The following is a 27,097-nucleotide window of genomic DNA, read 5'->3' as shown; positions in this document are numbered from 1 at the left end:
ATCGGCCACCGCGTCGCATCTCCACGCCAACGTCGTCGTTGCCGCCTTGTCACGCGAGCAGGCACGGGCCTTGCGTCGTTCGACGACGTTCCGCTCTACAATGACGTCATGATGGCCGCCTCGCCCGAACCCATGCTGTCTCCGGCGACGCCGATCAAGGCTTTCGCCGAGCTCCCTGCGGCGGTGGTGGCGGTGACGGAGGCCGGCCCTGTGGGCGACTCGTCCCTCACGGCGCCGCAGCATTCGTCCGGTCCGTCGTCGCCCTCCGGCTCCCCGGCAACAGCTCCGTCCACGGCGGTACGGCACGCCCCCCGGCACGCCCCCCCCCCCCCCCCCCCCCCCCCCCGGCACTCCCCCCGGCACTCCACTCCCCCCGGCACGACCGCAAGGTCGCTTACGTTTGTGTGGTGGCGTGGCAGTGATGCAAGACATCGGATTGTTGAGTTTCGGAAAAGCCATTCGATGGCCTCTGGATTCAACAGTTGGATTCCATTTGTAGCGCCTGCAAAAACGTGTGCTGTTCGGGCAACGGTCGCCAGTCGTGATCCAAGTTACGGAGCCCACACAGTGAAGTTGCGGTCGCAGTTCGGCGACTTTCTTAATTCCGTGAGAAATTAATCCTTGTTGCGGGGGTTGGGGTGGGTGAACAGGTATTTTGTGAGTTGAGAGGGGTGGGATATTTTACCCGCTTGTTCGCTGACCGCCTCGTACATTAACGCTGGAACGCCGCTCCCTCTGTGTGCAGCCGAACAGCCCCAGTGATTACTACTCGGCCGTCGGAGGTGACCTGAAGGTGGACCTGATTGAGAAGCTGTTTGCCGTTGACTCGGAGATCAAGGAGGGCAGCTTCAAGCACGTACGTGAATCGCCTGCGCGCCGATCCTCGCAACACGTGGGGGCATTCTTCCATTGCTCGGGAGGTGGTCGAGTGGCTCGAGAGGGTCGGATAAACTGAACCAGCACCGGCCAGGCCCTGGGTTCGGATCCAGGTTTCGGGCAGCTGTGGTTAAACTGGGTTCTCAAATGTAGCGAGTTGACAGTCTAGTCATGACCGCGTGTGAATATAATGATTGATTTTATTCACTTATTTTGGCAATCTTTCCTCTCTGAGAATTAAAGATACATTGGTTTGATAGCCATGCAATGGACATGTCTACAGCAATTCACGTCGCAAAATGCATTTCCCCTAGTGTGGACAAATGATTACTTGAATTTATTTTATTAGTTCTTACTGGCAATTAATTAGCACGTTTGGCTCCGTACGGTGCAAAAAAGGTTCAACATACATTGAGAGTGACAAGGAAGCGACTTTGCGACTGCGAGCAGCAATAAATAAGTACAGGAACGGTCATTCAACTGTGAACTGCCTCTATTGAATTCTGTCTTGTGGGTTAGCCGGGTAAAAAGACTTGTGTGTTTATGTGCGAGTGTGGCGGCACACACGCGACAATCGCCCAAGAGGCCTGTGTCAACAAGGTTGTCCTCCCTCGCTCCCTCCCTCCCCTCCAACCCCATCCACTAGGATGACATGGACCTGGAGATGCTGGCACCGTACATCCCGATGGATGGCGACGACTACCAGCTGTGCACGTTGAGCCTGCAGGACTCGCTCACGCTGCCGCCCGACGGGTCCACCCTCTCCTCGCCCGGCCAGGTCAGCTCCGCCGGGCGGCCGGTCCGTCATCCGTTAGAACTTTGTACTGTCTTATTTGTTTTTTGGATGGCATTGTGTCGTGTGATTTGAAGCTTTCGTGACTGCAGGAATTACTCTTTGGTTCTTTCGGTAAAGTCGCGTAGAAAGAAAATAAATGAAATAATAGAATACGACGTTTCGATTGCAACACAAGCAGTCATCAGTTAGAACTAAATTTGAGAGGGAGACAAAGCACAGACACGGAGACATACAGACAGACACACAAGCAGAAAGAGAGAACACAGACAGAGACACACAACATAGACACACAGAGACCCAATGCTTCTGTGTCGGGGTGGATTTCCATACAACTCTCTCTAAAAATGTTTTACCAGACTTGCTGGGTCTTTCTCTCCCCCTGCTGCCGTGGGGTGGATTTCCACACGGCTCTCTCATTTACATGCTAATTTCTCTGCTCTAGCAGACCGACGTCTCTCTTTATTTAAGGCAAGGCTAGGTGCACTTTGAGGCCACGTGAAGTGGCAGGAGGTCGCGGGACAGACCCCGGTGCCATGGGTTGACTGACTGAGATGACTGGCCGTGCACCACCTGTGTGCCCCCTTCTGCGCCAACTTGCGTTTTAGCCTCTTGTTGTTGTGAGCGTCATTCTTCCGCCCTCCACTGTTGCTGGAGGGCGACTGCCTCCAACTCTCCAGTTGCATCCTTCACTAGCCTCCTCCACAGAGGCCGATTCTGACAGCGCTGGTACCAGTCATCAGCAAATCCACTCAGCTCCACATCCCTCCTCTCCCCCCCCCACCCCCCCCCTCGTGCCGCACGCATTCACAGAGCGAGCGGTCATCATCATCGTCAACGGTGGACGCTCCGACCCCGGCCTGCGGCCCCACATCGTTGCCCCCCGCCGCCCCACAGCCCCCGTCGCCGTCGCTGGCATCACCAGAAGGCCCTGCCTCCCCGTCGAGCCGGCACACGGCCACGATGCCGGCAGAGGTGAGAGGCTATGCGGGCGCGGCGGCGACACGCGCACGCGTTGAGGTGCCGCACCCTTCGTGGGGTCAGGTGCGCAGTTGCGTTTGCGTAATTTCACATTTGTTTTTGCTGTGCTTGCAATGAACCCATTTTTGTTCGCCCGCCGCTGGACGAGGGCTTCCGCACGGGCGTGGGAAGGCCGTCGTCCAGCAGTGAGTGAGTTGACAGGCAGGTCGGCGCACGTGTGGACCACTTTCTTTGTCAATGATTGCATCGTGCGAATTTCACCTTTTGCAAGTGTGTGAAAAGATTGCTCCTTCTGGCACCCGATTTAGTGCGGCTAAGATGTTTGCAGCGTTAGGTGAATAAATCAATCAATCATAGTTTATAGGTCTCGTACACCGTTAAACTGATGTTATAGCAGGTGCAGCGAAATGCTTGTCGTCAGCTCCACAACATTACAAATAATCAACAACAATTTGAAAAAATGTGGTCTGCAGGCCGTTTCAAAGAGGTTGGCCTGGTTTGGCCTCCCTCTTTAAATCTGGCTGTGGGTTCCCTACCCCTGGCCTTAATTCCATTAAAGACTGAGATGGTGTCTCTTGCACCTTGGTAACAACATCCTCATCTTCCCTCTCCCACAACCTCCCAGCAGGCTAACTTAATCGTCACGAGCAGCCAGAGCAAGTTAGCGCCGACAGCGCTGCCGCCGTTCACCATGTCCACGGTGCACATCCTCATCAGCGGCACGGCGCCGGTCGGCACCACGCTGCCCGGCGGACTCGTGTCGGCCGTCCCGTGGTCCGGCACCGCCACCACCACCACCACAACCGGCGTCGTCGTAAGCGCGCCCACCACCATTGTCCTGCTGCAGCAGGCGCCACGTGTGCAGACCGTCGCCTCCCTGCCCAGCACCGTCGTGGTCAGGTGAGTGACCCCCAAGGGGGGGTTCAATGGAATGGTCAGTGATCCTCATCGTCGGGAATTGGATGTATGGAGTGTCAAAATGTGTCTGCATCTCACGGCACTGTAGAGAAATGGTGGGAATGTTATTTTATAGACGCAGTCAGTCGTAGATCCTGATGTGTGTGTCCCTAAACGAGACTACGTGAAGCTATAGGTCTGTCAGTCTGCGAGTCCTTGAGTCGCTATGCGAGTCTGTCTGCATGCGAGACTGTGAATCTTTGGGTCTGTGTGAGTTTGTATGGTCCCTTCACAAGTCAAAACAATGTTGGTACAATATATTTAAACAGTGTCTGCACGCAACCGCATCTTGTGATGCCGTACACAAACAGTGGACGCATTTATTTCATAGAGAGGCAGTCAGGGGGTGGGGGGGAAGGCGTGGAACCTCTAATTCAGCAGGCTTCGAGAGCGATTGGGTTGTGACAGGACAGTAGAAGTGATAATGGCTGGTGCTCAAGACTAACAACAGTGACAGCCAAAACGGAACACGCCCCACAATACTCCCACCGTGGAGATGGGACGATGATATCGGCTCGTGTACACAAGCCAGATGGATCGCTGCGTCGTCGTGAGATCGCGACACAGATGGGCGACGGCTTTGTGGGGAGGCTTTCATCCAACGGTGGATAAATTCCGGCCGCAGACGATGCTGACGCGGTGATTGTCGATGTTGCAGCGGCAGCGACGTGAGTCTCACCAAGGCGTCGCTGACGACGATCGCAAGCGCCGTCAAGCGCAAGTGGCAGACGGGCACCACGGGGCCCTTCCTCCAGCAGGTGGCGGCACTTGCCCACAATGCACCAGCTGCTACACTTGCGCGGCAGCCGCACCTACAGATGTGGATGCGATTTGATTGAAACGCATTCTTCCGCTCGTGATTGACGCGTCTTCAATTGTCGTGTGTGAGGATCGTTAACGGTTTTGTAGAAGTTATATGACAATGATGTGCTTGTTTTACGTTTTAAGCTCAATGGAGCAAGAAAAACTGCACCTCCATACATTAGTAGAAAACTAAAAATGAGAAACAGTAAACATGATCTGGTACAAATGAGACATCAAAGAATCAAGTCAACAGTCTGAATATTCACAATTGACTCTCCAGATTAGAGTTATAATTATCCTTGTTGTGATATGCAATATATTTCATATACTTACGAATAGAAATACATGTCTATACAAGCATAATGCAATGTATGTATCAGAAGTGTAAGAATCTCAATGATCGTTTAATAATCTCTGGCCAATTAAAGCCACACCAAAAGCATAACATTCTGAGCAAGAACGTACACCTTAATTCAATGTTACCAACGCATTTTATCGAACACATTCACAGGCTCGCATCTTGAAGGACGAGGCCACATTGCACCACCTCGGCTTAATTGCACCGTCGCTTGAGGAGGTCGGCACCTTTTAACCGCACGTCGGATGAAGATGAACGCTTGCCGCCACTCTAATCGATCTCCTTGTCCTCTGCGGATGCCCCCAGGTCGTCATTAACAAACAGGAAGGTGCCAACAAGACGCAGTTCCTGGCGGAGTTGCCGTTGAAACGGAGCAAGGCATCGCAAGACGTGGAAGCGGAGGCACTTACGTCAGGTAAGCCGTTTATATAGTCTTATATTAAAGAGAAAATCACCCCAAATTTTATCTCAAATTGTGCTGTTTATTGGTGTCATGTATGTGTGTATGGATGTTGAACTTCTTTTGCAACGTGCGTAGCCAACCGTGCTAATCAATCGGAGGTGTGGGGGGGAAGGACAACAAATTAAACAAAAAAAATAGTTGAAGAATCAATTATTAACTCTTGTGCTGCATTACAAAACCCCCACTCGGTGTTAGAGCGCACGGCCCGTGAAAGCTGGTACCACAGAACTACTTCTGATCCACACGTGAGAGGGGCAGCACTTTCTCTCCCACCCTGCAGCAGAGTTTAATTTATTTACACGGGGGCTTGTTATATCTGCTTCCTTCGGCCGTTACGAATTGATTTTTGGCCTCGCGACATCACTCCAAGAGCACAATCGGGGCAATATTAAGGATAGAGATCAAACGTATAAAAAGCAGCAAAATGTGACCCAGCATTGAAAATGTATCCGTAGCTACATGGACGCTGTGCAATATGATGCGTGCGTGCGTTTTGAAGTTTCTCCCTTCGCCGTGGTTCAATGCACAGACCTCGTCAGCCGGCTGCTGGGCCCGACTCTGGAGGACATCACGCTGCCGATGCTCAACAGCTACGACTGCGAGGTGAACGCTCCGGTGCAGGACAGCCGCACGCTCCTGCAGGGCGAGGAGCTGCTCAAGGCCCTGGACCAGCTGTCCTGAGCCGACCTTTCACCTCCTCTACCCCCATAACGTCTCTGCTACCCCCCCACCACCACCAGCCCAATATATCTCCCCATCCAAACCTTTCCTTTCGACCCCCCTACCAATGTCCATTTAAGTGTCTCTCGCCTTGCCCCCCTCTCCGTGTGTTTGTCAGTCGTTTGGGTCACTCGTAAAAACATTGGCGGTGATTCCCGCCATGGGTTGGTGTGTGATTTCCCCCCCCCCCCCCCCCCCCGCGTGGCACAGGCGGAACAAGTTGGCAACAGTCACTTTCCGCCGTCAAGACTAGAGAGATGGAGAGAAAAAAATGAAAGTAAAAACATCACAGTTCAACATTTCAACCGACGATCCCTCCAGGACAATGCCTTATGTAAACTTTCAGAGATGGGTCCATCGAGCAATTTGTCTCTTTGCACAAACATGTGAGCATGTTACTCACCCGGACATGGACACACATACGTACACCCCCTACAATCCGTTCCTTTTGTCTCTTTGCCACAATTGTGATGGGTGTCAGAACTTGGTCAGGGGTTTGACGACAGCCAGGCTTGTACAAACCGACAGAGGCAGCAACGCTGCAAATGTAAATGTTGGAATCTCTACATTTCCCCTTGTTTGTGCAGCTATGAATTGTATTTTCCTGTATTATTTCCACGTTTTTTTGTTGTATCGTTTCAAAGCGCCTGTGTGGCAATTGACAGAGGACGATCCTGTGACTCAAACCCAAGCAGACCAGATGATCTGGCCGAGTTTTGAATTTTGTGTTTGCGTCCGTGTACTGTCTTGCACGGCTTTGTCTTGTGGTAACAGACGTCCTCTTAGGACGTGAATGGATCGGGTGTGCCACAAGTCCAGAGGGACTCATAAATACCGGCTTTTTTTTTTCTCCAGAAAATATAAAATATAATGGTTAACTTATATAAAAAAAAAGTTAGAATAACAATCTAATAGATAAATGGGGGAGAGAGAAAAAAAATCTTTTTTTAAACACACCAGGGTAGGTTGAGTGTATGTGCTGTCATTTTAATTATCACCATTTGGATCAATACGCAAATGGAAACATTTTTACAAAATAATACGCAGAAGTAATGCTTTTATTTAGATTGAGTATTTTTTCATAGATGCCTGGTTGAGTTTATTGTTATTCTGCTCAAATATATATTATGGTGACCTTCAAGGTGGTATTTTTTAAGTTTCCATGCTTGCTTTAGTAGTGGCATAGTGGCGACCCATTGCTTCCACGAATAATAATAATAATGGTTCTTTTAAACATCGAGAATTGACGAGGATCACGAACCGGCTTCCAGGGTGCGGCAATACGAAACTCGCACGTCTGCCTGCTTCTCTAATGCTTCTCTTTCCACTGTACAACCGAGCCACACCCGTGCCGAGCCAGCCCGGAGCAGCTCGGGAGAGGTTTTTCTAGCGCAGAACCGGAGCCATGCCGCCAACGTGGGACGCACTGAATTGCACGCGTGTCGTCGGCGTTTTGCGTTGAAGCGTGTCGTCTCAACGCAACGTATGACGGCAATAATTAACCCCCTGTCCGCTGGGGGGGGGCCCTCCTTGACCTCGATCCAAATTCCGGTGTATTGCGAGTTCACCGTATCACGGTGTTTTGTGTTCTGGCTTCGGTTTTGTAAAGTTGCAGGTGGAAAACCGGTCGGTGTGTATGGGTGTGTGAGGGGGTTCTCCCCGCGGTGGCGCGGCTCATATGTGCCAGTGGAAAAGGGGGGTGGTGGTGGTCAAGGGCTGTCCAACGCTGACACGCACAACCTGGGACAGTACTCGCCCTAAAAGCGGCATCTGCCACTGCCCAGTACAGAAAGCAAAGAGCGGAATAACGGTTCGGTCTCACAAAAGTGCAGTCGCGAGAAACGATAAAACCTCGTTTCCGAGCTCGGATCTTTCATATGCCAAAAGATTTTTACAACCGTAAGTTAACGTCGACCAATTGGGATGAAAATTGGGGTTCTATGTGCGGGGTGCCGAGTGGAAATGCAGGATTCTGCTTTTGACTTTACCTCACAATGTTCGCATTCGATACGATGCATGCGTTAAGTAGGGTTTGATTTGTTTCCCTTCCGAATACTAAGCACCTTGAAAATTTAACCATACTGAACTGTCTGCAGTAAGGTTTCAAACCATTTGTAGCTGATTACAATATCTGTGAGTGTAATTGGTAAAGGGAGTGAACGCGTTTGTTTTCATTTGAGTGCAATTTATTTTCAAGGCTGCACAATTTTGATAATTATGGTTGCCAGTGTCATGTTCGCTTCATCGCGCACCATTTAAAATGGGGGTTCTTTTCACTCGTTGAATATTTTCTCCCAAAATGATATCTCGATGAACTGTCTTGAGCAGCAGCCATGTGTTGTGGTGTGACTAGGGCGTGACTGCTGGTTATAGTAACTAGTATGTAAATGCCACACACAATATAAATTTAGTTGGGTTGTTTATTGGGTCTTGTTAGGGAGCAATAACAGGCTGTTACAATCCTAACTTCGTGTATTGTACCTTGTAAGTTTCCTTGGTTTTAATTTGACACGAGCTCTTCCACGCACTATCACCTTTAAGAGACGTAAATTTGTGACATGTACGTTCTAGTTGTCATCTGTATTTTAAAATGAAATAAACGAATAGTTTTAGTCATATTTCTGTGAAACTTATTTCTCCGTTCCGCAAGTGTTGCTGGCACAATTTACACGGTTCAATATTAACGTCATGCATTGCCCGAGTCGTTCCGACAAAAGGAAACTTGTGTGGATATATAATGGGCAACGTGTTGGGCAATGGACATTATTCACAGCAGAGGTAAGTAACAATGCCCCTTTATTTCATTTGGGCTCTTTGGCCTTGGGACTTTTGAATTAAATGAACAAAAGCATTCTGAGTAAAGTCAGTGAATGCTAGCTTAACGAAAACAAAAGTTTGAAAAAAAAAACACCCTGTGGTTACAGGAAGCTTTGAGTACTGTGAGTATACGTTCTTCTGCTCCAAGCTAGATCTCGCAATCTAAGCGGGGTTCAGATGGGCCAGTGCTTGGATGGACAACCATCAGACGTAATAGCTTGAGCTGTGGAGGGAGCAGAACAAAATTAAGTGCCCTGTATGTCTATGCTCCCTGGTGAAGTATGGCCAAATAACTCCACGATGACTCAAGTCGTGGAGAGGGGGGGGGGCTTCATCCAGCGGTGGCTTGACAAAGGGCTCTAATTGTTAGAAGTGCTACTGTAATATGCTTAGGTTTTGTCGGTAAAGTCACGTAGGTAAAAAATTAATAAAATAAAAACATAAAAATCACGACGTTTCGGAGGCAACACAAGCTTCCGTCTTGTGTTGCCCCCGAAACGTCGTGATTTGTATGTTTTTATTTTACTTTTATTAATTTAAATTTTTTTACCTACGTGACTTTACCGAAAAACCCTAAGAATATGAATCCTTGCAGTCACGAAAGCTTCAAATCTAGAATGCTACTGTAATAACACATTCGAACAGAAGAGGGCGGTATGAGTAATGCAAGGCTGGCAGGACGGACCACTGGTCTTTGTTTTTTTCAACGTGCATTTGTAATGCAATTTAAACTTGCGACGATAAATGAGGAATCTACGTTATTAACGCTTCGCAATTACACTTAGTGATTGCTGTGCGATGCAATTATAGGGAATTGTCAATGAACGAGCGAATGACCAGGGAAGTTTGTACAAATGAATTGAAAGTGGCGCACAAGCGCAATGAACAAACAAGTAAACCCGTAAAAACAAAGTTTTTCACTATAAATCCTTATATGCGTGGCGGCTAGAGTCCTCTCGTCCTCTGGCTTGAGATGGCTGCCACCTATGGGTCAGATGATTGCATTGCACCATTAAGCAATTGGTAATTAAATATAATATTTTTGTCCTAAAAAGTGTAAAATTTAGGAAAAAATGTTTTTAACGAAAATTAATTGTCACGCACAACGAGTCTGTGTGTAAAATGTCAGCTCGATTGGATCACGGGAAGTGGGTTAAAAAACGACCGAAAGATTTGCACGGTCGTAAGCAAGCAAGCGAACTTAATATAAAGGATTTAAAAATAAAAACATTCGTCAACAACCACCGTGGCCTTTAAGGGGCGATTATATACACTGAAGTGAAATACACAACAAAGTGTACTACAAGAATGCTGCGCGACTGATGGGATGCTAAATGCTATATGTGTTTTCACATGTATAGACGCCAAATTGTGTGCTTGAATTGATGTATGAGAAAAATAATTAGCGTCGTTGTGGAGAATTAAAGTATCAAAAATAAGAATAGATTTTCTCTTTCTGGCAATGATAAAACAGGGTTTAAGATATTCTTGGTTCTTTCGGTAAAGTCACGTAGATGTAATTATATAATTTTATTGTTTTATATTTGTATTATTGTATTATTTCCCTTCTACATGACTTTACCGAAAGAACCAAGAATATGAATCCCTGCAGTCACGAAAGCTTTAAATCGGGGTTTAAAATGTTCAAACATCAAATAGAAACATTTTGCAAGGAATCAAGGCTGCATTAACCACACAGTACTTGTCAACATGCAAATACAACCTTGCCCTAGAGAAGGCTGTTTCTTCTGCAGGCCAATCAGTTTAAAAGACAATGCAATTCTATTATCAGAGCATGTTTTATTTGCATGTTCACCACAAGAACCGCGTGTGGTTAATGCAGTAACTTTATTAAATTGCAAAAGGTTTCCATTTGGTGTTTGAACATCTTAAAACCTGTTGTATTATTGCTATAAAGGATAAACACCTATTTTTTATACTATAAATCGTATGAAAATATAAGAATAGGTTTTACCCTTTCTGGCAATAAAACAGGTATTTTTTTTCATGTTTGGATACTGGCCAAAAAAAGGATCCCAGATTAATATAAATCTTCAACACGTAGTGGGCTTTCGCGACAAATATCCATAATACAGGTTTTGTTGGGTTAGATCGCGTAAATATAAATGTGTTAAACCCCCCACCCACCCGACACAGCCAATGAATAAGGGTTGTCACATAAACAACGTGCCAATTCGTTACGAATACAGCACTAACCTGTATGTTGGAGAGCAAAGCCACAACATTCACAACACGTTCCTTCGGAGTGGGCAGGTAGGAACTTGGTTGGACAGCGCATTCGTGCACGACAGACAGACAAATAATCCCTGGTGGGCAGTGTGCAAGCTGTTGTTCCTACCTGTTTTGACCCCCCCCTCGTCACACATCGTCACAAATGTCTGACCCCCCCCCCCCTAGGTGCGTGACGTCATTTATGGACGGCCCCTTAGCATACTTCCCGACATGCAACAAACTTGACATTTGGCATGTGGGCAGCTTCCAGACTGTACACAATGCAAAACGTATAAAAATAGACTTTTGTATTTTTGGGGAGGGGGGGAGGCACAATAATGGATTTCATATTTTGCACGGCAAGTGAGCGGTGACGTCACATCTGTGATGTCACCCGCATGCGGCAGCATCACGCAGTGTGCCTGCTGACGTCACGCATTCCCCCCCCCCCCCAACCCTCCGCGTAGGCCGTGCATTAATCCAAGACAAGAATTTAAGTCTCGGGCGAAGCCGCAGTATTAAAAGCGAGTTGTAGAATTTAATAATTCGCGTAGGGTTTTATCGTTGTCACGTGGTTTCCGGTCGGAGCCGGAAGTGGAGGCGGAAGCCAGTGTGACGTCACGCATCGACTCACCATGGCGGCGCTGGCTAGGTGAGTTTCGTGTCCGTGGCGGGCTTCCTCTTGTCCAAGATTCTTGTCTGTTTACGTTTCTTTAAAATGTTTCAACGGCAACAACATCGAATTCCGCTGGGACACGGGGGCCGGTTGCGCGCGCCGGCGCTCTTAATACGCGTATCGGCAGTCGGATTGGCGTCCGCGTCTGGCCAAAGGAGCGGTCTAGGCCAGACTAGGCCGCGGCCCCGTGTGTTTGAGAACGCGGCGCGCGATTAAGGCGAAGCCGCCGTTCGCTAAGATCACTGCCAGAGGCGAGCACATCTTTACCCCTTCTTGACGTGTTGTAATTGCCATTCGTCAATGCGTTCGCCGCCCTTCGATTCGCGCGCGTCGATGAACGTGAGCGCGGTTTACCTCCCATGTGTATCCCCGCCTGTAGCGCTTCATATCGCTGTGAGCCTGTGGTTGATGTATTATTATTATCAGCTCTAACTCGGCTCGGAAGATGATGGGCACTTACCAACGCTCTTCTTGTGTTCATAGTTTGAATATTGGGAAGTGTTGGCGCAGTAATTCTCCTGCGTTATGTGCTTAGGCTTCATTCGCATCCCGGCCACGGCGACCATCAGTGGCGAAGTGGTCCTCTCAATTGTTACCAACCTCGCTCCCTTAAACGTGGCTCTCGGCCTTTTCATCCAGCAGCGGGGGGAGGACGTCCCTACACCCAGCAGTCGATTAACAAAGGGCCTGCACGTGTTCCCCCATTGTGTACCTCTTCATCTCGGCTTGGCAGGACGCTCCTGGAAGAGAAAAAAAAGTATTTTGAGACTCGAGCGAGAGGCTTTCGTGGATAAACACAACGCGCGTTGTCCCCCCCCTCAGGCTGCTGCCTCCCCCGACGCAGATCTCCCAGGACCTGGTGGAAGCTGAGGAGCGACTGCGCGCCCAGCGGTCGCGTCAGCTCGCCGTGCACGGCTCGCGTCGAGAGCCGCCTCAGTATGGCAAACGCAGCGGCTGGATTCCTCGTGCCAACGATGTGAGCTGCTCTCCACTTGGAATGTTATTACCCTTACGACACATATATATATAAAGATGTAACATATCCCTCAATGATACAGCCTTTAAAGAGAATGTGTGTGTACAATGGGCGACGTTTCAGGTAATTGCTCTACTATAAAAAGTGCCATTGTATGTATGTTGAACTTTCGCATCGTACGTAGCCGACCATGCTAATCGGAGGTGCAGTTCTTCACCTGAGGACGGCTGCTTGCGTTGTGGCCGAAACGTCGTGAGAATTGTATTTTATTATGTTTTATTTTCATTATTTCCCTTCTACGTGACTTTACCGAAAGAACCGAGAAGGACAAGAAACTAAACACAAAACATTGGTTATAAATAAATTATTTTAAATCGAGTGTATGTAGCAGAAGGGCCTTTGCCCCAAACATCACGAAATGTTTCCTATTCGAGCAGTGGTATTGGTGATTGTGTTATGTTATTAATTTGCATGTTGTGAATTTCATAATTTTAGGCTATATGTCATTGTGTAATTCCACATTAATTGCAAGCACAATGTAACTCATTTTTAGCCAGTAATTCTGCTGTAATCGAGCCCCAGATCTGGTACAAAGTACAAACAAGACAAAACACGGAACTAATTCCCGAGTCATGATACCAAACTCGCAATGAATTTGATCGTGGCTCGATTCATTGTTACGTCCTCAAACATACAACACAGTGCCATACCACGTAGCATCTTTGCCTGGGATCTGCCGCTTTGTGAGGCTGCACTGAGTGAGTGGGTGTGCATGTGCGCGTCTGCTCTGCCCACAGGATTTCTGCGATGGCGGTGCCTTCCCGGAGATCCACGTGGCCCAGTACCCACTTGACATGGGCCGCAAGAAGAAGGCCTCCAACGCTCTGGCGCTCCAGGTGGACGCCGAGGGGAAGGTCAAGTTCGATGCCATTGCACGCCAGGGAGCCTCCAAGGACAAGGTGGGCGTGGGGCCGAAGCGAAGCGTTGGCACCATTTGAGATGCACAAATAATAGTTCAGAGGTGGCCAGGTGGCTCAGACATCAGAGGAGCAGAGTTACCATTCCTTAGGCCCTGGGTTTGATGATAGCAGCTTCTCAAGTGTAATGAGTGAATGGTCTCGGCGAGGTTATCATTGATGGCGCTGAAACAAATGTGTACCATTACATTTGGTTCTGCACTTAATTGGATCAATTCTAGCACTAATAATTAATATATCGGTTTGACTCATGCGGCGAACATTACTCTCAGTGGCAGAGCTGATGGGATAGTCCTCCTTCTGTGTGGACCAGAGGACACATGATGGGTTCTCAGATAGATCTGTGAGATCCGCTTCTGTGTTGGCATTTATTGAACAAAAGTTGTACTGCTCTGCGAGAGATCCGATTGGATAATTTGCCTCATGACTTGATGACGGCAGAACTGAGATAAAATTTGGGGAGAAATATAAAAATAATTAGGTGTTACTCTGAAGCTAGAATTAAACATCCCTCTTCACTACCCTTCGTCACCACTTAGAGCCTCATCGTTTAAACGTAGAGTGGTTGTCATCTCTCTTTTATGTAACCCTACCTCTCACCCTTTCCTGAGGTTGGTCTCCCGTTGTGTCATGTCCTTTTCTAGTTGTCCCTTTGTGGATTGTGTATTCCCGTATTTAGTTGAAATGTGTCATTCTATTTTTTTTTACCATAGTCTCCCTCACAAAAAAGGGGCGTGCAGTCTCAACAGACACCTGGTTATAAATAAAGCTCGCAAATTTCAACGCATCCGAATGTGTGTGTTATCATGGCAGGTGGTGTACAGCCGGTACACGGATCTGCTGCCAAAGGAGGTGATGAACGATGAAGACCCAGAACTGCAGCGCCCTGACGAGGAATCGGTCAAAGAGGTGAGTGCAGTGCACCAAATTGACCCACGCAGATGTGGGGGAGGCCCTTGTGAGGCACCGGATTGACAAAATGGCTGAAAATGTGTATGGTGGCATGTCACGAAATAGACAGTGATTCGTACTCTTAGATTTTTTCGGTAGAGTCACGTAGCTTCAAATCTAGACAGTGATTGGAAGTTGTTCAGAAGAGTTGAAGTTGTAATCATATGCAAAATGGAAGAGGATGGAGTAAGCCCCTTGAAGGTTGGGTATAAAAAGTGGGAGCAAATAATTGTAGGTGTAAATCAGAAATCTTGCAGAGGTTGTGACGGGTGGGACACAATTGCAAGTTGGAGGCGGGCAGTTTACCAGGATAGACATGGGAGAGTGGCACCCAGAGGTAGGCAACCTAAGGAAAGATCAAATGCCAGATGGTGGTGGTAATGAGACTGTAAAGAATGTTTTTTGAAGGAACCTAAAGCTTGATGGTGGAGTGGAGTAGACATTGAAGGTATTGTTCAACTCTGCTAAAACTACAGGAACTAGAAAAAGGAAAAACAGCACTGGCAGTGTGTGGTGGCATCGGCAGCATTTACTATGATGATGACTTCATAATCTTGAGATGTGTGGATACTGAACCTGGTGAAAACTCTGGATTCATATGCTAGAAGACCACGCACCGATTTTATATTGCATTTTTAGCCTACTCACAGTTTAGGAGTTTTAGATCACTGATTGGAAGAAGCTTTTAGGATAATTTGTATGAATATATTGAAGGCAGTATAGAAGTGCAATTATATTATAGATGTTCTATATGTTTATAATGTGGAGGTCTAAGTATTAGGTACGTAACAATTCCACACCGGCTCCTTGTCCATCATTCAACAAGTCACTATTTGGGGGCCACAATTCTCACCAGCAATCGGCAAAGCCAGAGGCATCAAAGCTCAACTTTTTTTGCGCCATACGTAGCCAACCGTATTGATTGGAGGTGCGGGGGAAGGACAACAAACTAAACCACAAAAAGATTATCTACTGCTTCAGACCTCGGGGCTGTGTGTTGTAGTTGCACGCTGCCTGACACTGAATTCCCGCACGTGCGCTGCGCTCCTCCCAGCTCACAGACAAGACGCGGACGGCGCTGGAGAAGCAGGTGGCAGAGAAGGTGGCAGCTGCCATGCCAGTGCGAGCCGCCGACAAGCTGGCACCGGCGCAGTACATCAGGTGGGTACCTCTCCGAGTCCGTCTTATTAATTAACTGGTTGGGGAACCTTTTCCTTCATTACTGAGAATTGAAACATCACTTTCAGTTACATTTGGGTGGTCCACGCTCTAGCACCCATCTGAATTACTTGTTTCAGTGACGGAAGTGGCAGAAAATGTCAACATTTTAAACAATGTTTCTGGTTTGAATGTATTCCTCTCTAGTGTCGCAATTAGTGCAGCTAAGATGATTGCAATGACATATAAACCATCTTTTGTGGCCATTTCAAAGTGGTAGGTCTCATGTGGTCTTGAGGCTGTGGGCCATAATTTGCCTGCCGCGAGTCTTAATTAATGTAAACGACTGACTGGGTTTCTTATGAACTGACATTCTTTTCGCATAAATCAATCAAGTCCTTGATTTCTGAATTGGGTAAGAGCAATGTGGGTGGAGCGGTGGGGCAATGCTTCGTGCACTGTGCTATGATTCTGGCGACCTACGTTTAAATCCCGGCCATGGCTATAACGTCAGTGGCGAGTTATGTCTGAACTGGTGCTGGGTCCTTTACCCCCTTCAGCAACCTGCAATGACCAGTATGGTGAAGCATGGTGAAACAACCTCCATAACTCAATTGGTTTGAGAAAACCTGCATCCCTCAGTGGATTGACAAAAGAACTATGATTATTGTAAAGAGCCCAATGAGACTAGAGGTTTATTTTTCTAATTCGGTCGGCGTTACATAAAAATGCAACTTAAAATAGCGGAATACAGGGGTACATTATATTTTTTATTCAGCAATTCTGTGTTTTTATTTTGCCTTGCAACGTTACCTACTGTTGACGCTCGTATCTATTTTGTTTCCCACGCAGATATACACCGGCCCAGCAGGGGGTCGCTTACAACTCGGGCGCCAAGCAGCGCGTCATCCGCATGGTGGAGATGCAGAAGGACCCCATGGAGCCTGCAAGATTCAAGTAAAGCGGTGCTGCAGCGCTTGCACGCTCGTGCCGACGACAAACTGTGAAAGCGTTTACTTGAAACAAGAACGTTCAGTAGCCGCTTACCTGGCAGTCATTTTCAGATGTCCTATGCCAGGCGTCCGTGTTTGTGTAAACGAAATTGCATGGTATTTTTTAAATATTTGAATTGGTAAGTCAAAGCAATGCATTTATAAATGAGTCCATTATTTCATATAGCCGATAGTCGCATGCTGCTGTCTTCACAAAGACAAAGAACTCTTGGATAACCTTTGCAGGCGCTTGTTTTAAGGCCAGTGGAGTTACGTATCCAGTATCATGACACACTGGACTGAGTACTTAGTGGGGAGTGCTTACAGAGTTCTATTTAGGTTAATTTACCAGATACCACTGGTGCTAACTCTAACCCAGACTTTCTGGCATCGCACTCTCGGGCATGAATCAATTGTCCACCACCTATAAACTGCTTGTGCGCAGATACATTACCTAAAGGTAAAACATTGCACACACAGACTCAGTACGCACACATTGATTCACATTCCTTATTGCTCCAACTCTAAACTTTTTCAGAGTTGGTCCCTACTAGACACTCGAAGGAGGTAGTTAAACAGTTACTTGGTTATGCTGTTTTAAAATATTCCCTTGTGTCGTGTGTACGTAAAGTACGCTCAACACCCCCACATGACCCGCGCAGGTGTGGGGGAGGCCCTTATCAAGAGGCAGATTGACAAAAGGGCTGAAAATATGCATATGTACACTGGCGAAATGTTAAATACCTTGCCTGGTATACAGGAGGTTGTGGGTTTGATCCCGACCCTGATACCTGCTGGAGAGTGTCAGTTTGCATGTTTCTCCCTGCGGTCACGTGGATTTTTCTACGGGTCTTCAGTTTTTTTTCCTCCACATTTAGAAACGTGTGTTTAAGAGTATTTGGCTGATATACATTTCCACGTGATAAGCCACTTCGTTGAGCTATCATTTGTGGCCAGGTCGCTTCTGAAATAGAGCTATATAGCTCAGTGGGCCTTACCTGGTAAAATAAAAAATAATTTAAAATAGTAAAAAAATCCATTTGTGCACATTTAGTTTTTTTTCCCCCGCACCTCCAATTAGCATGGTTGGCTATGTACTGTACGACAGAGGTTCCACATACGTATGTATGTATATGAGTGCAGGTGGTGTACACAACCGTGGGCCTATTTCAAGTGCAGTGTCGCGCGTTGTGAGCGTGATCTACGTCGAACCCTGGGGTGCCGCTTTAACCGGGGCGTGTTTGCGTTTGCTCAGGATCAACAAGAAGATCCCGCGTGGCCCTCCATCCCCGCCGGCTCCCGTCATGCACTCACCCAGCCGAAAGGTAGCGCGTCGCAGGCACTGGCAGACATCTCGTAACCATTGGCCACTGCCTGTTATGAGAGCGAACGCTTTGCTTTCCGGTAGGAAGACGGTAGTTTCCTATTCTGTATTACTCGTGGGAAGGTAAATAGTGCAATCAAAATTGTATAGTATCGAAATGTGACCGCATCTCAAGATACTATGTGTTAGAAACAGTGGGTGTATTTTATAGAGGAAGCCGATTGTACGTTCCTTGTGAGTCTTTGGATTCTATTGAGAGTCCTGGGGTCCTCATGTTGGGGTATGTGCATCTGAGTATATTAACCTCTTTGTAATCTATGGATCTCTTGTGTAAGTCAATACAATCAAGATTTGGAGCTGTTTGCAACATGATCGCATATCCACGTTGATGTTTGCCATCTACAGATGACTGTCAAGGAGCAACAGGAGTGGAAGATCCCTCCTTGCATCTCCAACTGGAAGAATGCAAAGGTGAGAATCCCTCTCCCAGGGCTTTACCACTGCTGCGTGATGGTGGTGTAGTTTAATGGTTGGTGGTGATGTGTGGTGTTGATTGGGTGTGGTGTGAGTTGGTGGTGATGTGTGGTGGTGATTGGGTGGGGTGTGAGTTGGTGGTGATGTGTGGTGGTGATTGGGTGTGGTGTGAGTTGGTGGTGATGTGTGGTGTTGATTGGGTGTGGTGTGAGTTGGTGGTGATGTGTGGTGGTGATTGGGTGGGGTGTGAGTTGGTGGTGATGTGTGGTGGTGATTGGGTGTGGTGTGAGTTGGTGGTGATGTGTGGTGTTGATTGGGTGTGGTGTGAGTTGGTGGTGATGTGTGGTGTTGATTGGGTGTGGTGTGAGTTGGTGGTGATGTGTGGTGTTGATTGGGTGTGGTGTGAGTTGGTGGTGATGTGTGGTGTTGATTGGGTGTGGTGTGAGTTGGTGGTGATGTGTGGTGTTGATTGGGTGTGGTGTGAGTTGGTGGTGATGTGTGGTGTTGATTGGGTGTGGTGTGAGTTGGTGGTGATGTGTGGTGTTGATTGGGTGTGGTGTGAGTTGGTGGTGATGTGTGGTGTTGATTGGGTGTGGTGTGAGTTGGTGGTGATGTGTGGTGGTGATTGGGTGTGGTGTGAGTTGGTGGTGATGTGTGGTGTTGATTGGGTGTGGTGTGAGTTGGTGGTGATGTGTGGTGTTGATTGGGTGGGGTGCTTGCGCTGAACTGGCATCTCTGCTCTGTCATTTTGCTGTCATGCCCCGGATTGTGTGTTTAGATCATTTGTCCCTGTGTACGTGATGTCCCTCATTTGCCGTTCTTTCACACATTTTTTTTCCCTCCGTTCCAATCTCTTCCCCTAATGATGCATGCGTGTGTGTATTTTTACGGTGTGATGTTTCTGTTCGGCACTTTTTAGAGATGCTACCACGTTTAAGATCCTAATGAATGCAAACCGCTATCCTCAATATCCACACGTCTTCCCCCGCGAGTCGAGCAGTGTGCTACGTGTCTTTTTCTCACGCCGAGATTTTGTGTCTCGCTCTGCAGGGCTACACAATCCCTCTGGACAAGCGCCTGGCTGCCGACGGCCGAGGCCTGCAGACGGTCCACATCAACGAGAACTTCGCCAAGCTGGCTGAGGCGCTCTACATCGCCGATCGCAAGGTGCCGTTACTAGTCAACTAAAACTAAACTTTAATTTTTTACCAGGTATGGCCCACTGAGCTGTAGAGATCTTTTTCAGAAGCGACCTGGCCGTAAGACATACTCAACGAAATGGCTTGGCACGTGGAAATTTGTACTTTTAAACACGTGATGTTGATGGTAAGTGTGGAGGGAAAAATCGGAGCACCCGGAGAAAAATCCACACGACCACGGGGAGAGACACGCAAACTCCAAATATGCAACTGGCATAAGGGTCTGTATCGAACCCAGGACCTTCTGACCCCGCGCCCACTGCCCCCCCCCCCACCAGTTACTCCAACCGAGGTTGGAACCCTCGTGTTAACGCATTCTTATTGGCGGACTGTTATTATGTAGACAAAACAAGATTTATGGAAAATTGTCAATTCACTGCTGGATGAAGCCCTTTCGATGCTGTGTCAGTCGCGAGGGTTGTTTGACCATACTTCACCACGCTGGTTAAGTGTGAATTTGGGAAGGGTGGAGCGCCTAGGACTGGTTTAGATATCGCTCACCACCGATGTTTACACCTGGCAGGGAATAGAACATTTTGGCACCCTACTACTTAAAAAACCCAGTAATAATTTCCTGTGACTTTGTGGCAATAAGGCTGAGCAAAAGGCACATTGTAAGATCAAATAACCAAAACAATAGGATGAATTATTGCATATATGGCAGTCACACAATTTCTGTAGTTGGAGTGTGGTGCTATATTTACACCCTTAAGCCAGCGCTCTGGAGGCCAAGGTTGATCGATGACAGATTTGTGAAGCTCCCAGACTTGCCAGGAGATGGCAGTACAGCATATTGGTTCGTTACCCATCTCTTGAGTGTTATTCCTGAGCTTATGTACATTTTATCTGTCGACTCCAGTTTCCTCCCACATAACAATCCCTAGGCTTCCCCCTAGAGAAGTGATTTGCATTTGTTTGAATTGAAGCGCTGTCTTATCTTGTTATGTAAATTCTCCTTGTGCAGCACTGCATGTGTGTGTTTTTGTTGCACCGTGTTGTATGTTGTGTTGTCTTCTCTTGTGCTTGTTGTGTTTTTCTAGTCCTTGCACTGCACCGTGCTTGGGTTTTATCTAATTCTGTGAATTAAATCTCTTGCCATTGTGCTACACGGCATTTGTGTGTGTTGTACTGTTCTATACTGTGTTGTTTTCCTGTCTTCCTATTCTTATGCTGCACTGCGTTCACGTTGTATTCTGTGATTTAATTATCTTTGAGCTGCATTGTGTTTGTGTTCATGTTGCGCCAATTTAGCAATGAGCACACTTAAATGCTAAATATGGTTGTGAGAATCGTTCTCCCAAACTCCCTGGCGAGTTGAAATAATAACAATTGGGTGCATTCGACACTTCTACGCGTGACCGTTTTAATTTGTTTGGGTTGTGGAGATGTCTTCTACCGATAACCTGGCCACACATCATTACGTGTGGCCCAACCCAAAAATGTTCATCGTGAATCTCCTACGACGTCATTTGCCGTGTGTCTTCATTGTCGATGTCGTCGTCGTCGCCGTGCCGTCCTCGTGGCGCAGGCGCGCGAGGCTGTGGAGATGCGAGCACAGGTGGAGCGCAAGATGGCGCAGAAGGAAAAGGAGAAGAAGGAGGAGAAGCTGCGTGAGCTGGCGCAGCTCGCTCGAGACAAGCGCGCCGGCATCAAGGGGCACGTCGAGAAAGGTCGGGCCCCAACGCCTTTCACCCGTCACCGCTCTGTGTCGACAACGGTGCCGGACACCACGGGGGATACATTTATCCGGGGTGGGGTGGGGGGGATCCAATATTCGTTTACACCGGGCTGTCTGGTACTAAACGCTTCACTTTTAGTAATATGGCTTAGGTGCATCTTAATGAACTCTCGTGACAACGTGGTGTTCCTCGCGTACACATTTTTATTATATGCCCGTGCAGTGTTGTCACTGTGTAATAATCCTTCTTGAGACGGCTTCGGAATCAGTCCTTTTTATTTCCACTCCACAATACACTTTACTCACTCACTCTCCGTTGCTGGCAGACAACGGAGAGAGGACAGACTTCGCACTAAGTCCCCACCGCGCACGTGGCACCCAGAGCCCCCGTCCGCGCGTGACCCTGCTCTTGTCAGTCTCCAGTCTGCTCTCGATTGTTCTCTCTCACTCTCTCTTAATCCCTTCGTCACGTGGTCCCCCCAGCCAATCGTTCATAGACAGCTTCGACCATTATCGATGGTTCCCTGTCAATCCCGGGACCATGCCCCTCATCCGGCTCCCCATTAGCTGGGGCCCCGAATGGCTAGGCCAATCACTCCTGATGACATGCCGTGATCACGCCTGGGCCATGGTCCCTATCTCAACCCTTATTGGCTACAAGCAGGACCGGCAAGCCAATCCCCACGTGAACCCTCTATGGCTGTTATTACAACTGTACTGTGTTATGAAGGGGTGCCTGATTATGATTTTTAAGTTTCTCTTCTCATCGACGTAGCTTCGGGCTCATGTCACAGAGTCCATGGCACAGCATGGGCGTGTGTGGGTGTGTGGGTGTGTGTATATGTGTATGTGAACAAAGGCAACGGTGGCTTAGTGGTTAGCGTGCTGCGCTACAAATCCGCTGACTTTAGTTCATTTCCCACTCATGACCAATAACAGCAGCGAATGTTGGAACCAGTCTTGGTCCTCTCCAGGGTCGACTCAGCCTCAAATGAGTACCTGGTGCGGTGTGTAAACATCACTACTGGGGAGACAAAGGCGGCCGGGCATGGTGCTGGCCACCCACCCCCTCGTGTTCCGTGCCGGCCTTCATAGGTGCTCGCTAACAGCACTTGCTCCAAAAGTCTGTGAAGGCTATATGGGGGATCTTTATCTTTTTTTGCATGAAACAAGATCTCTTTTTGTATGTGGGACTACATCTTTAATGAGCCTGTGGTATTGCAAAACCTCGCGTCAGTACAGGGGACGGTTGTTGTACAATTTCGCAAGGGTGGCGGTGGTGGTGGTGGGGTTCGTCCTGCGGTGAAGCTCACGGCCTTGTGGTTTTTTTTTTTACTGCTCCACCCTGCAGAGGAGAACGCCCCGGACGTAGTGGAACGCGATGAGATCCGCAACGACCGCCGGAAAGAGAGGCAGCACGACAGGAACATCGCCAGGGCTGGGCCCGAGAGGAGGTCGGTTCTTACACCAATTTTAACATGAAACACCACCGCGCTCGGGTCTCACGCGTAAACAGTGCACCGCTGGGTGCCAGCGTCGGACCGCACGCAATGACGTTGTGCGCCGCTCGCGCGTGTACCGCAGGTTGGCGTGTACCGCAGGTTGGCGTGTACCGCAGGTTAGCGTGTACCGCAGGTAGCGTGTACCGTGCTCGAGCATGTCCCGCCTATTCATGAACGTGCGTGTGTAAGCGTGTGTGCGCGCAGACAGGAAGTGTTCCTCCACGTGAGTGAACGCGTACCTCTTGCGTGTGTGTGTTTGCGTGCGTACCGCGCCAGAGCGCGTACTTGTATCGTGCGCGCACGCGTGTACCCTTGCGTGAGCGTGTACCATACCGCGCGAGCGTGTTTTTGTGCACAGTCGTACACGGCACACGCGTCACCGTTGCCACCACCCCCCCCCCTCACTTTGCTCGCATAGGTCACGGCTGCAGCGCGACCAGGACCGCGACATCAGCGAGATGATCGCGCTGGGCGTGCCGAACCCGCGTGCCGCCAACAACGAGGCTCAGTATGACCAGCGCCTCTTCAACCAGAGCAAGGTACTGGGCATCTGTGAAAAAAGGAGCTTTATATCTCATCGGATTCCTCCAGTATAAGTGAAGATTCTGGTTCTGAAGCTACCACGACCCTCCAATGGCAGCCCCCGCCCCTCGATTACAAATTGAGATGATCGTTTTTCGTACACGGAACCGTCATCCTGATCGCAAATTAAATTGATCGCGATTACAAAGCGATTCAGACATAGATGATGCAACGCAAGTATCGTGAGCGTAAGAATCTATCTGTCTACCAATGAATTGTTACGTGCCCGGTCCCGGGTGAGATATAGCTGTGACTGACGGCAGTATCTACACACACACGCACGCGGTCACACAGCCCGCCGTGAGCCCAGCATCATCCTCCCTCCTCACCCCCCTCCCCGCCCCTTCTCCCCAGGGTTTGGACAGTGGCTTTGCGGGCGGAGAGGACGAGACCTACAATGTGTTTGACCAGCCCTGGATGAGCCACAAGGAGGTGGGCAACAGCATCTACCGGCCCACCAAGGAGAAGGAGCAGTACGTGGACGACGTGGAATCGCTGGTGAAGAGTGGCAGGTGAGACGCGTGGCCGATGTCCCTCCGCTGTGTGGTCTGAATGTCAGTTGATAATAATAATAATGTCAGCATAGTCTAGTAATACGTTTTTACCCTTTCAACTGGTACAAAAACTGACACCTTTATACAAGGCATCATTGTTTGCAATAAGCACAGCACAAGCAGTCAAAATGCAAACAAAAAATAAACAACTCTGATAATGATATGCGCTGTCCTTGAAGTTGATTGGTCCACACCCGAGACAGCTTTTCTTAGAGCCTAGTCTCCATTGGTCGTCATCGTTATCAGCCATTATGCCACTGCTGGATGAAGACCTCCCATCAGGCCATTTGGGCATCTTGATGCTGGTTCGGGAAGATGGGCGGGGGGGGGGGCAGGATTTCGGTCGTCACTGATGGCAGCCGGAATTGGATTCAGGTCACTGTTTTGTAACTCAGTCTACTAATTCACTGTCCCACCAATCCAATCGTAGCAATATGGCCTTTTATGTGTGAAAGCCTCACAGAGTCTCTTATTCAGCAGGAGGGTGCTGCATGGCATGGTATGGGTTGTCAAGTCAATTAATTTAGCAGCAGTTCTGGCTCTGTGCTTGCTCCAATCTGGCTATTATTAGCCCCTCATTGATCCACCCAACCACCACTTGGAAAACTATTCAACTGGACAGCTCCCTGTCAAAAGTTGATTGACATCCTTTCCAGTTTTCATGACCGTTTCACTTTGCAATTCAGCTCAATGGTGGCGACGACAACGATGGTGGACCTGTCACTGGTGGCCTTTGGCGATGGTTGTGCTATTGGAGTCGACGGCTCGCTTGCCTGACAGTGTTGCGCGTCTCACGTTCGCAGGGATCGCTTCGTGCCCGACAAGAAGTTTGAGGGTGCCGAGGGGCGGTCGAGGCGCGACGGCCCCGTGCAGTTTGAGCGCGAAGAGGAGGATCCCTTCGGCCTCGACAAGTTCTTGGAGGAGGCGAAGCAGCACGGCGGCGGGGGGAAGCGCGCCGCCGAGGGGCGCTCCCGCGACCACGACGACGGCAAGAAGCGCAGGAAGGAGTAGCGGCGATCCGGGCGCGGCGTTCCGGGGGGAGATGAAGCGTGAGACGTGAGAGAGCGAGAGAGAGAGAGCAGGCACACGAGGGGGGGGGACCTCTTCCTCCTGCGGTAGTTCGTGTGCCGCATGGAGGGCGCGGCGCGTCGAAGGGGTCGCCGCCGTCCCGGCGCCGTTGTTTTGGTTTCGTTAAGACTCGACGAGCGGCTTATGAAAACGATCGGTGAAAAAAAAATGTTTGGGGTTTTTATTACATGCGGCGGTCCCAATATTTGTCAGCGTTTTGTACGCTCGGAACGTGGTGGTGCGCGTGTTCACGCTGCGGCGCCGGCCGGGCGACAGTCGCCAAGGCGGTCGCTCGTCGCTGTATCCAGGCGAACGAATCGTGATGCCTTAAAACGCTTGGAGTGGGCCCTCGTGCCAGAAATAAAATGAGGGGGTGGCCCCCTTGTCCAATTCCCTTCCTCCTTCGTAGCCTGGCGGCTGGGCCACTGGCCAGTGGGCAGTGGCGCGGCCTTCGTACTCGGCAGCCACGCCACTGCTTCAGCGGCGTTTGCGACGGCAAAAGCCACGGACGGCATTGTCGTGCGGCCTGTGACGGTGTGTGACCGGCTCCAAGCTCTGTAGAATAAAACAAAAAAGTATGTAGTGTATTGACTGATTGGAAAGGACAGTTGGTCAACATTGTGCTCTCCGTCGCCATGGCGGTATTCTTTTGCAAAGCCACCGCATTGTCGTGCTATTTCCGACTGAATTTAAATGCGTACCTTTACACTTGTATTGATAAACCATTGTCCATAAGTTACCCACCGTTGTTCTTTATCGGATTCGTATTTTATTTCCTGATGACTTGTTTCAAAGTTCTTTGGATTTGTAGGCGTTGCGTCTGTGTGTGTGTGTGTTTTATATGGGTTGGTCAGTAATAACCCAGTCTGTTTTCACAAGCCCTCGTGTGTTCATATCGCCCCTTACTCAATAAAACCGTGAATTGTAAATTCTGTTCGCAATGTTGGCCTGTGTAACTGTACAAACATACCCGGTAAGTGTATCGGCTGCATGCATCAAATGCTTCTTTTGTCAAAATTGTGTCACTGTTTTCTCAGCTACTCTACACATGCATCAACAACACTGCCCCAGAAGGAAAATATGTGATGGGGGCAGTGTTCTGTCGACGGATGTTGGGTTTTTTAGTTATTTGTGCTTGTGCTACACTGCAAATGCTTTATCGCAGCAACAACATTCTCAGCGAACGCGTTCTTGACATTACAACACAATAATTAGCGACGTCTATGCATGTTTATACATCTACCTTGAAATACATTGTAAATAACATTTTGATTGATGATTTACAGGCCTGCAAATATTTTTTATTACCAATTTCAAGTGTGGGGTGTAACCAGATAACGAGAATGGGATGAGAGAGTTTGTGGAGGACAGAATGTTTTGTCAGCAGTTTAAGTTTGTGCGCCGTGGTTGGGTTGGACCCCGTGGTGTGGGCTGTGGTTGGGTTAGACCCTGTGGTGTGTCCTGGGTGGAGTCGCGCACCGTGCGTGTTGCCACGAGTTGTGTGACTCCAAGTGCCTGTCGTCAAGTTGGCCGTGAATCCATCCCAAAATGTGCCAGGCCCGATTTGGCTTCGTGGACTCGGCAATAATGTACAACAAGACACGCGAGTCAAACATTTAGTGGGTGGTGGGAAAATGTTACCAAACGTTTGTTTTAACGATCAGAATTTGACTCGCACTTTTTTCGGGGCAAGTTCCTTCCAAGTTTATTTTAAAAATTCTTGCACCACTGGCTTGGTAACAAATGCAAATCATGGACACGGGACGGTCTCATCTACTCGCGTTGTCCTTCAACTGGGGATGTTGGATAGAACGGCGCAACGCGGCATGGTCGAAGCCACACCTTGGAAGTTGTTATCGCAACATTTCCACGGTGCCGTGTGCCACGAACATTTTATAGTTGTACTTTTAATACAAATTTGCACTGCCCGAGAATTTTCGTGGGAATCACGGATAGGGTGGAGTGTCTGGGTGGTTGCGGGGGGG

General features: G+C 48.7%; 2 protein-coding genes across 5 annotated transcripts in view; both read left to right on the top strand.

Moving 5' to 3' along the window:
* HIF1A (hypoxia inducible factor 1 subunit alpha) overlaps positions 1 to 8,564 on the top strand; it is a 42,184-nt gene extending 33,620 nt beyond the window's left edge. For 3 of the 4 annotated variants that reach the window (XM_078868240.1, XM_078868241.1, XM_078868242.1), the window contains exons 10-17: positions 62 to 297; positions 746 to 856; positions 1,523 to 1,654; positions 2,483 to 2,644; positions 3,276 to 3,550; positions 4,266 to 4,365; positions 5,076 to 5,184; positions 5,762 to 8,564. In XM_078868240.1, coding sequence (XP_078724366.1) covers positions 62 to 297; positions 746 to 856; positions 1,523 to 1,654; positions 2,483 to 2,644; positions 3,276 to 3,550; positions 4,266 to 4,365; positions 5,076 to 5,184; positions 5,762 to 5,913 — 1,277 coding nt within the window. In that variant the 3' untranslated portion in view covers positions 5,914 to 8,564. The remainder of the gene's footprint in view (positions 1 to 61; positions 298 to 745; positions 857 to 1,522; positions 1,655 to 2,482; positions 2,645 to 3,275; positions 3,551 to 4,265; positions 4,366 to 5,075; positions 5,185 to 5,761) is intronic. The other variant, XM_078868239.1, reaches the window with a different exon arrangement.
* Positions 8,565 to 11,565: 3,001 nt separating this feature from the next.
* Positions 11,566 to 26,041, top strand: SNW1 (SNW domain containing 1). The gene is made up of 14 exons (XM_078868237.1): positions 11,566 to 11,653; positions 12,500 to 12,653; positions 13,451 to 13,612; positions 14,444 to 14,539; positions 15,636 to 15,742; positions 16,592 to 16,696; positions 17,987 to 18,056; positions 18,461 to 18,526; positions 19,580 to 19,696; positions 21,257 to 21,398; positions 22,758 to 22,860; positions 23,327 to 23,447; positions 23,845 to 24,002; positions 24,848 to 26,041. The coding sequence occupies exons 1-14, from the start codon at positions 11,637 to 11,639 to the stop codon at positions 25,053 to 25,055; spliced, it is 1,626 nt and encodes a 541-aa protein (XP_078724363.1). The 5' UTR covers positions 11,566 to 11,636; the 3' UTR covers positions 25,056 to 26,041.
* Positions 26,042 to 27,097: the final 1,056 nt, after the last annotated feature.

This window comes from Lampetra fluviatilis, chromosome 25 (assembly GCF_964198595.1).
Source record: "Lampetra fluviatilis chromosome 25, kcLamFluv1.1, whole genome shotgun sequence".
Taxonomy (NCBI): Eukaryota; Metazoa; Chordata; class Hyperoartia; order Petromyzontiformes; family Petromyzontidae; genus Lampetra; species Lampetra fluviatilis.
The sequence above is the reverse complement of the archived record's forward strand: the minus strand, read 5'-3'. Positions and strand labels throughout refer to the sequence as shown.